Source organism: Astyanax mexicanus, chromosome 12, assembly GCF_023375975.1.
Source record: "Astyanax mexicanus isolate ESR-SI-001 chromosome 12, AstMex3_surface, whole genome shotgun sequence".
NCBI lineage: Eukaryota > Metazoa > Chordata > Actinopteri > Characiformes > Acestrorhamphidae > Astyanax > Astyanax mexicanus.
Genome location: NC_064419.1, coordinates 9548627 through 9563807, shown reverse-complemented (window position 1 = coordinate 9563807; position 15181 = coordinate 9548627). Strand labels below are relative to the sequence as shown.

Sequence of the window (15181 nt, the reverse complement as noted above, 5' to 3'; positions counted from 1 at the left end):
CTAATGCATCCATTCCTCACGCAGACCGTCCTGCTCAGATTGATCTGTCTCCAGGAGAGGCACAGACGGAGGCGAGGCGGGGTCAGGCTCTGTCTCTGACATAAGCACTGAGATCAGAGAGACAAAAAACAGCCAGAATAGAGCATTTCACAGCAAATCCACTAATGAGCTTCTTCTCGTAATGAGTGAACCTGGCTCAAAGCCACAGCGCCTAATTTACGCAAAATCAATCAAGCTTAAACTGTCTGCCTCCACCCAGTGCACCTCTGTCGGGAACAGACACCTTACATTTACATTTACATGCCTTACATTTGCCTTAAATTCACATAAAAGTCACCCTAAGTACACCACAAATACACCTTTACTACAGTACAAAGTAACCTTAAATGCACCTTAAAATAAAAGCCTAAAATCTACCTTAAATCCACTTTAAATTCACCTTAAATTTGTCTTAAATTCACCAATAATTTGCCTTAAATTGACCTTTAATTCACGGTCATTTCACCCTAGACTCACGTAACTTCACCTTAAATACACCTTTATTTCACTTCAGTTCACCTTAAACTCATAAATTATCCTAATATTTTCCTTAAATTCACCTTAAAATGACCCTAAATTCACCTTAACTTCACCTTAAATTTCCCCTAAATTTCCATTAAATTTATCTTAAATTCATCTCCTTAAATTCACCCTAATTTCACACTGAATTCACCTAAAGTCTCCATATATTTACCTTAAACTTACCTTAAATTCACTAATAATTTGCCTTAAATCTGCCTTAAATTCACCTTTAATTCACGTTCTGTTCACCTTAAATTCACTTAACTTCACAACAAATTCAACTTTAATTTACCTAACAATTTACCTTCATTTCACCTTAAACTTATTTAAATAGCACTTTAAATCTACCTTATATTTGACCTAAATTTACCTTTAATTGACCTTAACTTAAATTCACTCTCAATTTGTCTTTAATTCACCTTAAATCCACCTCCTTAAATTTGCCCTAATTCCACATTCAATTCACCTTAAAGTCTCCCTATATTTGCCTTCAATTCACATTCAATTCACCTAATATAACTTTACTTGATTCAAATTCGCCTTAAAATTACCTTCAGTTCATGTTAAATTTACCTTGTTTGGCGTAAAACTGACCAATGAACACTTAGGAAATCACTAAACATTTGCCTGAAATTCAACTAAAAGTAATCCTACATTTACCCTAAATTCACCTTAAATCTAGCTTGTGTCCCCCTTAAACGCATCTTTAATTCACCCTAAAGTCATCATCAATTCATATAAATTAACCTAAAATTTGTCAGAAATTTTCCTTAAATTTTCCTTAAATTAATCTTAATTCCACCTTAACTTCTACTTAAATTCATATGAAATTCAGTTTAAATCCACTGTATATTCACCTAATATTCACCCTAAATTTACCTTGATTCAACTGATCTTAAATTTGACCCAAATTCACATTAAATTCGACATATATCCACATTTAAATGCTCAGATATTCTAAAAAGCATGTCAGTGATGATCATTAACCCTGTAGTGTGATGAGCATGTCAGATCGTGATGTTCCTATTAATATCTATTCTATTAATGTCAGTGCAGTTGAGAATCTTCTGCCTTTTTTTCATGTGTAACTGGTGGATTTCTGCATTCATCTACGTTTGGGGTAAAACTGACCAATGGACACTTAGGAAATCACTAAACATTTGCCTTAAATTCACCTGAAAGTCACCCTAAATTCACCTTAAATCAGCCTTAAATCTACCTTAAGTCCACCTTAAATACACCTTTAATTCACCCTAAAGTCATCTTCAATTAAACTAAAAGCTTACATTTTCCTTAAATTCACCTTAAATGCACTTTACACCCCCCCTTAAATTTACCTTAAAATAATCGTAAATTCGCCTTAAGTTCGACTTGAATTCACCTTCAGTTCACCTTAAATTAATCTCAAATTCACTTTAAATATCACCTAAAAGCGAGTCAGTGATGATCATTAACCCTCTAGTGTGATGAGCGTGTCAGATTGTGATGTTTCTATTAATAACTATTCTATTAATGTCAGGATCTTCTCCCTTTCCTCGTGTCTAACTGGTGGATTTGTGCGTCCGTCTACGTTTGGTGTAAAACTGACCAATGGACACTTAGGAAATCACAAACATTTGCTTTAAATTCATCTTAAATCAGCCTTAAATCTACCTTAAGTCCACCTTAAATACACCTTTAATTCACCCTAGTCATCAACAATTCATCTAAAATTCACCTAAAATTTGTCATGAATTTTCCTTAAATTCACCTTAAATCCACTTTAAATCCTCCTTAACTTCACCTTAAATTTACTTTTAGTATACCTTAAACTTATCTAAATTTCACCTTTAATTCACCTAATAGTCCCCCTAAATTTACCTTCAATTGTTTTTAAAATCACCTCAAATTCACATTAAATTCCAAATATATCCACATTTTAATAATCATCCATTCTTAAAGCATGCCAGTGATGATAATTAACCCTGTATCTGTACAGGTGACTGTAGTGTGACTCTATTAATGTTGGCGCAGTTGAGAAACGGATCTTCTCCCTTTCCTCGTGTCTAACTGGTGGATTTGTGTGTCCGTCTACAATTGGTGTAAAACTGACCAATGGACACTTAGGAAACCACTTCACATTTGCCATAAATTCACCTGAAAGTCACCTTAAATCAGCCTTAAATCTGCCTTAAGTACACCTTAAATAGACCTTTAATTCACCCCAAATTCATCTTCAACTATACTAAAAACTTAAATTTTCCTTAAATTCACCTTAAATGCACTTTAACCCCCCCCCCTTAAATTTACCTTAAATTAATTGTAAATTCACCTTTAGTTCACCTTAAATTCATCTGAAATTCACTTTAAATCCACCTAATATTCACCCTAAATTCACCTTGATTCAATTGATCTTAAATTCATCTCAAATTCACATTAAATATCACCTAAAAGCGAGTCAGTGATGATCATTAACCCTCTAGTGTGACGAGCGTGTCAGATAGTGATGTTTCTATTAATAACTATTCTATTAATTTCAGCGCAGTTGAGAAACAGATATTTTCCCCCTTTCTGTGTGTCCAACTAATGATTTGTGCGTCCGTCTTTGGTTGGTGTAAAACTGACTTACTTTATTAAAAAAGTCTGCATTCCACAATCATATAAATGACACGTATAGTATAGTGTATATTTTGTGAGAATAATGTGCAGAGTGAAGCCATTATCTGTGCTGAAGAAACACCAGAGCGCAGAATCTTTAAGTGGGCTCCTTTCTGCAGAAAAACACTAAAGCTCCTCCTCTCTGGAGACTAACGGATCAATTATTGATTATAATCTCAGTGGGAACTTCCCTTACCACCCCAGTGGGGATCAGAGGGGGAACAGCTGCTGCCCAACTGCAGCTTCATTAAAGCAACAGCCTAGTTTAACCAGTTTTAACAGCATTAGCCTGAATACAGTCGATTCAGCCGTCATCAGATCATGTTCAGGATTTAACCAAAATGCACAGGGTTAAAATCACAGTGTAAACATGTTTTAATTCTCTGGAGAAGTTTTTCTAACAACCCTCAGTTGATAAGTGTGTGTGTAATGGATCATTACTTGGATGGTCCATTTGACGGCCTCATTGATGCTCAACTGACATTCAATTAACATTAAACTGAATGTCTATTAACTGCTACTCAACTATATATATATATATATATATATATATGTTGAATGGAAATGATTCAAAATAGAACATAACCCCAGAGGTGGAAAAAGTACTGAAAAATTGTAATTAAGTAAAAGTACCTTTACTTTGCTAAAATTCTACTCAAGTAAAAGTAAAAGTACCCATCTAAAAATCTACTCGAGTAAAAGTAAAAAAGTACTCAATTTAAAATGTACTTTGAGTAAAAAAGTAAAAACATAATCATAATTTAAAAATCATAAATTAAATAGTTTTTGATGAACTATTATTCCACATAATAATTTGGACCTTTCAGGCAGTATTTTTTTTTAAGAACAAGTAGCATAGGTTTCAATAATCCCTTTTTTTCTTTACTGTTAAAAAGTTATGGTCATATACGTGACTATAAACTGTATTTTTATAGTTTTACAGTTCATTATTATTTTTAACTTGCCATTGCTATGCTTTAACTGCTATTTACATGTTTTTTTTTTACATTTAAGCAGACTGTTTAATGATAAAAGATCATACACCACATGCTTTTTCAGGTTTGATGTGTTTTAAAAAGTTTTAAAAGCTGATTTTGCATTGCATGAGGACGTTATTGCCTCGTTATTCCACGCACGAGCATCCGTGGCAATTTTTTTATTATTATTTTTTTTAATTCAGACAATTGTTCGTTTTTTTTCCCAGCATTTGATTTTTTTACTCAGTAATTGGAAGTTTTCCAATGTAGCAAAGTAAATTACTTGTATCTAAATGTCCTTGAGTAAAAGTAAAATGACCTATTTTCAAAACTACTTTAAAAATTACAAATTACTCATAAAATCTACTCAATTACAGTATCCTGAGTAAATGTAATTCATTACTTTCCACCTCTGCATAACCCTATACCTAACCCTAACCCTAACTCAACCCTAAATTCTAACCCTACACCTAACACTAACCTTAACTTTAACTCTAACTCTAAACTTAATGCTAAAATGTTAAGATTAGAGTTTGGGTTAGAGTTGGATTTAGGGTTACATTCAATATAGAATCATTAACTTTTACCTTTCAGTTCAGTTGCATTTAATAGACATGCAGTTGAATGTTAGTTGAATGTCATTTAACCCTTGTGTGGTGTTCATATTTTTGTTACTCGTTTACTTTGTTACTTTTATTTAATTCAGCGAAATTAAGCAATTTTACATTAAAATGCTTTACACATGCTCGCTTCACCTAAATTGCAAGCAATATAAACAGCTTACATGGTTAATATTTGCCCTTTACCTTTCTTATGTTACATTTCTTTCAAAAAGTGCTACTCTTTTTTTAATTAGTTTTTTAATAAAATGTAAAAGAAAATGAATTAAACTCAAGATATGAGTAGAAAATTTGTTTAGTTTCAAATTTACAAATGAAGCAATGTTTATTAGCCCTTGGCCAAACATACTGTATGTAATATAAATGTGTAGGTGGGGTGGGGGGTGTACAGTGTGTGTTTATCGAAAATGTGTTTTGATATATAAGTTTTTACAAAAAATGAGCCAATGCCAATGAGTTTGAGTTAGAAAAAATATTTTTTTAGTATCATTTGATGAAAAATGAAAACGGGTCCCACAGACCCGAACACCACACAAGGGTTAAGCACCATCGAATGAATCATCCAAGTAAAGTGTTACCCAAAAGGTAATTTATTCTGTGGTTTAGCTCACATTTTATAATGTTTTATAGATACTATGGTTTATAGTTTTGGGTGAAATTCAGAAAATATAGCAAAATAAATAAAAATTAATTTTAGAGTTGTTTTACCCTGTGAGGTAAAATATGTTAACACTGATGAGAGTTACATAGAGTTAATAAATGACTCCATACAGTGTTCAATTAACTCTAAAATTTTAAGTCGTGTAGTAGAGTTATTTTAACACCATAGTGAGTAGGACCATATGTTATCTAGAACAGTGTTAGAGTTAATTTAAAACTGTCAATTTTGCTGTGTATATGTGTTAGTATGCCAGCAAACATTCTATAAAACAGATAACAGTGTCTCAAACCACATAATTAAGTCTGTTAGAGATGAGATATACAGTCATATGAAAAAGTTTGGGCACCCCTATTAATCTTAATCATTTTTAGTTCTAAATATTTATAAGAAGCCATTTCTGCAAGCACGCCACAAACAGAGTCGCCTGAGGTGTGCTTTTGCCTCTCTTTTGCCTCTCTGTTTGTGGCGTGCTTGCAGAAATGGCTTCTTTTGCATCACTCTCCCATACAGCTTCTCCTTATGTAAAGTGCGCTGTATTGTTGACCGATGCACAGTGACACCATCTGCAGCAAGATGATGCTGCAGCTCTTTAGGGGTGGTCTGTGGATTGTCCTTGACTGTTCTCACCATTCTTCTTCTCTGCCTTTCTGATATTTTTCTTGGCCTGCCACTTCTGGGCTAAACAAGAACTGTCCCTCTGCTCTTCCATTTCCTTACTATGTTCCTCACAGTGGAAACTGACAGGTTAAATCTCTGAGACAACTTTTTGTATCCTTCCCCTGAACAACTATGTTGAACAATCTTTGTTTTTAGATCATTTGAGAGTTGTTTTGATGAGCTCATGATGCCACAACTTGCAATTGTCCACCTTAAATACCTTTTCTCATGATTGGATACACCTGGCTATGAAGCTCAAAGCTCAATGAGGTTACCAAACCAATTATGGGCTTCAGTAAGTCAGTAAAAAGTAGTTAGGAGTATTCAAATCAATAAAATGATAAGGGTGCCCATACTTTTGCACCAGTCAAATTTTGGTTTAATGCATATTGCACATTTTCTGTTAGTACAATAAACCTCATTTCAATCCTGAAATATTACTGTGTCCATCAGTTATTAGATATATCAAACTGAAATGGCTGTTGCAAACACCCAAATATTTAGAACTAAAAATGATTAAGATTAATAGGGGTGCCCAAACCTTTTCATGTGACTGCAGCAATAGTTCAAAAGTACCAAAACTAAGTACCATCAATGATCCAAGCTGAAGACTCTCGTAGTTGAATACAATCAAATGTCCTGGACAGTAGAGACAGTTACTATACCAAAAGCCAGATAAACTCTTTTTAAAACTCCTGATTTCAGAAGAAACAGTAAATAAACAGTCCAATCCTCTTGTCTATACAGTGTATGAATATTTAGAGGTTCTAAATATTTGTGTTTACTGAAGAAGATGTGTTTGATGAGCTGGCTGATGACTCTAACAGACAGTGAACAGATTTTACTGAATCACAGCAGGCCGGTTCTCCTCACGCCTCTCAGGAACAGATTGGGGAGTGTTTGCTTTTGGTGTGATGCCAGATCATTCATTACAGCACTGTTAGCACCGTTAGCACTGTTAGCATGCCTGAGCCTTTGCACGTTTAGAACAGAAATGACAACAATAACAAAAACCTCCACCCTGATAGATCACATCACCCATCCCAACCTAATCTAATTCAGTCTAATCTAATTTAATCCACACCATCATCTTCAGATGGGAAAACCTCACTTAGCTTTAGCTTCCTAACTAAAGCATATAATACAGTGTAAGATCCACAACCCAGACATCAATAGATTCACTCAACTGCATAAAGAGCATCCAATCAAAAAAGAGGAAAGAACAGAGGCAGTGCTAATGCTGCATTTTATAGTGTAAGTAAAGTATACAGTCAATTATATCATCCCAAATAACCTTACTCCTACTCCAATAACTCTACTCAACAGCCCCACCCCTACAAACCTACCCAACAGCCCCAAAACAGTAACTCTTCTTAACAGCCCCACACCAATAACAGCCAATAACTCAACAGCCCCTACCCCAATAGCCCAACTCAATAGCCCCAAAATGATAACCCTTAACAGCCCCAAAAGTATAACTCTTCTCAACAGCCCCACACCAATAACAGACGCACACCGATAACTCAACAGCCCCTATCCCAATAGCCCAACTTAACAGTCCCAACTAATAACCCAACTCAACAGCCCCAACTAATAACCCAACTCAACAGCTTCACCCCAATAATCCATTTTAACATCCCCACACCAATAACCCAACCCAACTCAACAGCCCCAACTAATAACCCAACTCAACAGCTTCACCCCAATAATCCATCTTAACATCCCCACACCAATAACCCAACCCAACTCAACAGCCCCTACCCCAATGGCACAACTAAACAGCTCCAATCAATAATTCAACTCAACAGCCCTACCCCAATAACCCAACTCAACACCCCTATCCCAATAATCTTACTCATCAGCCCCACTCCAAAAATTCATCTTAACAGCCCCACCACAATAACCACACTTAACACTCCCACCCCAATAACCATAGCCAACAGCCCCACACCAATAACGCAACCTAACCCAACAGCCACACCTAATAACCCAACTCAACAACCTCAACCCAATAACCCAACTCAACAGATTCATCCCAATAACCTTACTCAACCACCCTAACCCCTATTAACCAACTTAACAGCACCACTCCGTTACCCAGCTCAACAGCCCCATCCCAATAACCAAACTTAACAGTCGCACCCCAATAATTCAAATAAACAGCCCCACTCCAATAACCCAACTCAACGTCCCCACCCCAATAACCCAACTTAACCTCCCCACACCAATAACCAAACCCAACAGCCCCACTCAAATAACCCAACTCAACAGCCCCTACTGCTAAATATATTGGAAATCTGGTAAAGAAATCACACAAAAATGCTAATTTTAATTTATTAGGATGTAACTGTATTGAAGTTAAATTCAAATGAGATAAAAAGGAAGAGGTATATGTTGGACTAACGTTTACTACATAGTGCTAGATTCCTTCTGGAGTCAAACTGAGAGAAGAAAACGCTCCAATTAAATCAGGTGAATTCTTTTAGCCTCCAGTATCAGCACTTAGACGGCATGAGCTCATTAAGTCTATAAATAGAAAGCTCAGAACCCAGTTATAATTAATAATCCTCAACTTTATAAATACCCACAGCACAGAGAGCGAGGTGCCAGTGAAGCCCCGACACCAAGATACGTCACCCAGACTCTCTCTGGAGTTACACCTGATTTACTGTCTCATCTGTACCTCCTCACCCCTCCACCTCCACCTCCACCTCCACCTTCACCAACACTGCTCCAGCAACACCTCAACACATCTATCACATGAAACTGGATCCATCATAAAAGACCTACAGTAAAATACATTAAGCCTGCCCACACAATATAAAAAAAATCAAATTTCAGCAATAATCCCTAATAATAATCTCACTTTAAAAAAAACACAACTAAAAAACACAACTTCTTCTTAATCTCTTCTTAATTTCTCCTCCTCAATAACTATAATCAATAAACCCCACCAAAAACCCCACCTCAAGAAACTTCACCTCAATAACCCCACTTCAAAATCCGTACTCAATAAACCCCTACCTAAAAATACCCCAATAACCCCACCCTATAAACTTCACCTCAATAACCCTACCCCAATAACCACTACTTCCCTACTCAATAACCCCTTACCAAAACCCCCACCCTTAAAACTTCACCTTAATAACCCCTACCAAAAGCCTTATAAATCTACTCAATAACCCCTTTCAAAAACCCCATCCCATTAACCCTACTCAATAACCTGTACCAAAAACCTCACCCTAATAACTTCACCTCAAAAACCCCACCCAATTAACCCTACTCAATAACCCCTACCAAAAACCCCACCCTAATAACTTCACCTCAAAAACCCCATCCAATTAACCCTACTCAATAACCCCTACCAAAAACCCCACCCTAATAACTTCACCTCAAAAAACCCACCCAATTAATCCTACTCAATAACCTTTACCAAAAAACCCACCCTAATAATTTAATCTCAATAACCCCTTACCAAAACCTCCACCCCATTAACTCTACTCAATAACCCCTACCAAAAAAAACACCCCAATAACCACAATACGCAATAAACCCTTACCAAACAAATCACCCCAAAAATCCCAATACTCAATAACCCCTACCAAAAAAAACACCAATAACCCTAATACTCAATAACCCCTACCAAAAAACACCCCAATAACCCCAATACTCAATAAACCCTTACCAAAAAAATCACCCCAATAACCCCAATACTCAATAAACTTCTACCAAAAAAAACACCTCAATCACACCACCCCATTAACCTCACTCAATAACCCCTGCCCAAAAAACACCCCAATACTCAATAACCCCTACCAAAAAACACCCCAATAACCCCAATACTCAATAAACCCCACCCTAAAAAACTTCACCTCATGAAAGCCACTAATAACCTCATGAAAACTCAATACCCCCCCTCCACCTCATTAACCCTGTGCAACACTACCACCCTATCAGATCTCTGTCTATCCAGCAGTGAAGCTTCTGCAGCTGTAATCTCAACAGCGCCACACTCTGGTCACTTCCTGACCCTCACTGACCAATCAGCAGCTCCTGTGGCTCTCCATATGTTCAGATGTAAACACACAATTCAAATACACACATAATATCCAGAGTAAAGAACTGACACGACTAAAAAACAGTAAACAAAACTGACTGCTGATCATGAAACTACTGATCTGTGTAAAGCTGGTGGTTTCATGGTGGTGTCATATCATGAACTAAACTCTGACTGAGTAATGCGACATACTTGGGTTGCTGTCCATGGTGCTAAACAGCCAATGCACTGCTGAGAAATAACTGGTAATCTATCGATTCATCCATCCATCCATCTATATAAAAATATCCGAAATATAGTTTAATAACTGAAATCTGATGCAGGAGTTCAGTTTAAAATCTCCAACGACTCTAAATTCGTTAAGCACACCCTGAAGCAACTTCAGGGTCACGTTGCCCAATTTGACCATGGGCTAGAGGGGTGTAAACCCCCTAGAACTAAGCTGTAGAGCAGCGGAACTGCGAAAAAGTGTCTATGAAATGATCATTAAGCTCCAACCAGTAGCTTCGGGATCCAACATCAGACCCTGTGAAACCTATGGTTGAGATGGATATAAGATTCAAACTCATCCCACTCAGTTGTGCCCTGCTAACTATATCCCTTCCCTCATGATTAGACACACAGGGACCTATTTTAGTGATCCATAGGCGAGCTGTAAACCACGCACTGTGCGACATGATTAAGAGCATGCCAGTGTGTCTTTGCTATCGTAACGTAACAAAACTGCATCGAAAATGCATGTAATAATTATCTTATTAATCATGGGTGTGTGTTTTGGGCATAACATGCAATAATAAACCAATCAGAGTTTCAGAGGCGGGTGTGCTATGACTTTGGCACGTTGCTACTTCAGGGGCGCAGCTGCCTGGACATGTCCAACGCTTCTCAGCAGAGGAAACTGACCTACTCGTTATGACTGTTGAGGTCTGTCTATGTTGTATTAAGTTAGTGGCACAAATGTGTTTTTTTTTTCCATGTCCAAGATAGCAATACGCCACACACACCAGTTGAAAATAGACTGTTGGTGGGGTGGAAGAGAACAATGAGCATCAGAACTTGACCTCACTCTAGATGCTCTCACTCTAGAATGGGGGCAGAATGCAATCAAATGCAGTCATCCTTACAGCAATGCAATGTTCCAACATGCACTGTAGCGTCAGATTAGAAGCTGTGAGTAATAAAGTGCAGTAAAATAATAAAAGGGGGAAACGCTCTCTATTAAAACCTCAAATATCCTCAATTTGAAAAGAACACTTGAGCAACAGATGTCCGCATGCTTTTGCACCTACAGTTGTCATGCCGCTCTGTTACCCAAAAGGAAAGGATATGGCCACTCTATGATCTTCTTGGCGTACTTCCTGACCACGTTATCCTCGCTGAAGATGAAGAGCGACCTGTTGACGGTGAAGCAGTTCTGCCGGACGGGGATGGGGTTGTACAGGGCCATGGTGCGCGCTCGCTGCGCTTTGGTCTGTTTGAAGACGGGTGAGACCCCTCCGGTGGAGACGGCGGGCGCTTCCCGGGTGCGGCTGCGCTCGGACCCGGTGTCCACGGCAACCAGCAGCCCCGGAACATCGTCTCCGAAGCGAGCCATCCTGCAGGAAGAAGAGGGCAGAAAAGATCAGCCCTGAGAGGAAAAAAAAAAAAAAAAACTAAAAATAAAAATACTGTCCAACAGGTTCAGTCCAGCAGGAACGGCTCCAGGTCCATCTTCCACCTGCTGCTCTACTCAAAAGATCCACAGCTTCATCTGAAGCAGCTGAGCGCAGATCCACACTCCCCCCCAGTTCAGCCTCCAGCTGCTGTTGCACTTAAACACACACACACACACATAGACACACACACACTCCGTCAGAGCAGCTGCCGAGTCTCCCGACTGCTCATCACGGCGAGCTTCAGCGAATCAAGTGAAAACAGATCAGTCACGGCCGGTCAGTCCATTCACACACTCCACGTCAAACTTTTCCCGCCGTTTTCTCTCCCTGTGTGTATTAATCCAGCGCTGCTCGCTCTTTCTCTCTCTCTCTCTCTCTCTCTTTCTCTCTTTCTGTATCTCTCTATTTCTGTCTCTCTCTCTCTCTCTCTCTCGTGTGTATCTGTGTCTATGACTGTAGACTGAACCTGCAGCTGCAGCTCAGAGCCACTCCCACCTGCTCACACACATGCATATACACACACACACACACACACACACTCTCTCTCTCTCTCTCTCTTTTTCTCTCTCTCTCTCACACACACACACACACAATCACCTGATCAACAGATATGTTAATTAACGTCATATTTTTAAACCTGACCCAACCCACCCCCAACACGTCAGAGCGTCAAAGAGAGAGCTGTTTATTCTTTTTTACACTTTTCTTTATATATATATGACTCTCTAACAGTTGCTTTTCATATAGCATCAGAATCCTGATGATGATGATGATGATGAAGAAACCATAAATAAGGATTGATATAAATGACTTTCACATTGACATCCAGGTTTTTCCTTCTCATGTAAAGTTGATTTGAGTCACATTCTCATTCAGTATTTGCATCACTGGTCCGTCCCTGTGTTTTTTTTTTTACCCTCCTCTGCACATGCCCTGTGTTTATCCCATGTCTCCACCCATGTCCATTTCTAGGTCCGCCCCCTTGTTACCTGGTCCCTGGTGTTTCCCATTTCCTGTTTTTGTCCCTGTGTATTTGTTTGTCTACTGTCAGTCAGGTCCCATGTTATTTTATATTCTCTATGTTTCTTTTGTCTCAGCTTTTGTTTTTTTGTTTGTTTATTATTGTTTGTTTTAAGTTTCAACAAATACTCACACTTGCATCCGCTCTCCAGTTCTCCTTCCTTCTTTCTACCTGACAATTTGTTTATGTTACAAACCCATTGGAAAATAACTTTTCACAAAGCGTCAACTGCTGGTGTGATCATATAAGAATCCATTGCATATGACAGTCGGTTACTCCTAGTAATGATACGAGGGAAATAACAGCTCAACGGTATGTGCAGAACATCCTAAGCTGCTCTCCTGACAGACCTTCCAAACTAAATTTGCTGCCTGACTTTGGCAAATTGCTATTTTTTATGGGTGGAGCTACCTGGACCTGTCCAGCGCTTCTCAATAGAGAAAACTGACCAGCTCATTCTGACTGTTGACATATGTCTATGTTATATTCAGTCAGTGGCGCACCTGTGTTTGTCATTTCCAAGATAGCAATACGCCAGAAATGTACCTGAACACACCTTATTTCACAACCACCACGCACACCGGTGTCGATATATTTACAAGCATCGTTGGTATTTAAACAATGCAATGAAAAAAGGAATGAAAATAGAATGTTGGCGGGGTGTAACTTAGCAATGAGAATCACAACGCTTGAGTAGGGTGTAAGACAGAGCCCACAGCTCTTAGCTGATGTTCACATACATACCCTTAGTCTTCAGACTCCTTTAGACTCCTCCCTCTTAGACTCTGACCCCTCCCACTCAGGATCAGACCCTAAATCCTCAACATTTTTGGCTAAAATCATTTAATTTTCCCAAAAATCCGGTGTGAAGTATGAATTTTCAGTTCAGTTTAGGCCAACTAACTCAACTAAAGGCCCTGTCCCACTGCGATTGCATCTAAATATCCACTAAAGTACGTCCAAATTTCAGTGGACGCAGTTTAGTGGATATTTAGTGGATATTTAGACGCAATCTGGACGTAGTTTAGTGGATATTTGGACGGCACCGTCCAAGTGGACGTAGTTTAGACGTTGCCGTCCACTTTAGACGCAAAAGTGGTTTTGGTACCTCCCAAAATTTTCGGAATAGACGGCGACTAATATGGACATAATTTAGTGGATATTTAAACGCAGTACGGACGTATTTTAGTGGATATTTGGACGGCACGTACAGGTGGACGTCGACGTCCATAAAAATATTTTTCTTCGCTTTACCATCAGCCGGTCATACAGTCCAAACTCCACGCGGCATACAATCCAAGGTCTGACCCATACAGTCCTCTCCTGCTGCCGCCTCCTCCTCCTCCCGGTCTGGTCCAGCACATGGAGGAGTATGTTCTGCTGCTGCACCATCACTGCAAGGAATCTGTGGTCCATGGTTGTGTAGAAGAGAATAGATGTGCTCTCTCTTGTAGCTCAAGAAGAAATGATGATTCACTAGAAAAAAACAACCATATATATTTGGAAGTCGACGTCCAAAAAGTGGAAGTCGACGTCCAAAGAGTGGAAGTCGACGTACAAATTTGGAAGTCGGCGTCCAACTTCAATTTAGACGCCATATGGACGTAATTTGGACGCACTGCGTCTATATTTTGGCCGCAGCGCGTTCACTCAGTGGACGCAGTGTTTTCTGATAAATTTGGACGTACTTTAGTGGATATTTAGACGCAATCGCAGTGGGACAGGGCCTTAAGCGCTAACTCTTTTGCCATTCAGAGGTGAGTATCATCATCCTGGAGCCTGCTGCTAACCCTGGCTAGAACTGCTGGAGCAGCATTAGCATTACCCGTTACTCTTTTGCCTTTCAAAGGCAAGTACAATAGACAGCAGCCTACATGTTAAAACAAGCTACATGGGACTAACCACTACCTAATATCACCCTGGCTTACATTAGTTACTAACTGCTAGTGCTAGTGGCTAATGCTAATGCTCCAACCTTAGAGCTGTTTTGGGAATCTAAGCTTACTGTACATAAACGGAAGTGCTTTACTCAGCCAAATAAACAGTTTTCAAGAGAGGAATCCGTTTAGATTAACATCCAGCACTTGTTTGACTTTATAAGAAAGTGTTTCTTTTTTAAGAATTACAGTTTTGTTTACTTAGCTTAGCTTTACTTAACTTAGTTAACCTATCCCCCACCATGGAGACACCCCTGTTTCTTACTAGTCTCACATAATGCGCCTTATAATCCACTGCAGTTTATAGTGAGAAAAATGAGTGAGATCTGTTGGTCTGTTGGTTTCAGGAGTATGTTGGAGGGACTCTGTACCGACTCTCCTTTCTGCCCAGGCTTTAG

General features: G+C 38.7%; 1 protein-coding gene across 1 annotated transcript; it reads right to left on the bottom strand.

Annotated features, from left to right (window-relative positions):
• LOC125806135 (voltage-dependent R-type calcium channel subunit alpha-1E-like) lies at positions 1 to 12244 on the bottom strand. The gene is made up of 2 exons (XM_049486022.1): positions 11482 to 12244; positions 1 to 107 (listed from the first exon to the last, which is right to left on the bottom strand). Exons 1-2 carry the CDS (start codon positions 11762 to 11764, stop codon positions 1 to 3), a joined length of 390 nt encoding a protein of 129 aa, XP_049341979.1. The 5' UTR covers positions 11765 to 12244.
• Positions 12245 to 15181: the final 2937 nt, after the last annotated feature.

Excerpts from the sequence above, each read along its gene's own strand:
- LOC125806135 (XM_049486022.1), bottom strand. The coding sequence starts at position 11,764 with ATGGCTCGCTTCGGAGACGATGTTCCGGGGCTGCTGGTTGCCGTGGAC. Across the intron at positions 108-11,481 it reads GCCATATCCTTTCCTTTTGG|TGCTTATGTCAGAGACAGAG; the intron begins GTAACAGAGCGG and ends CTCTGATCTCAG.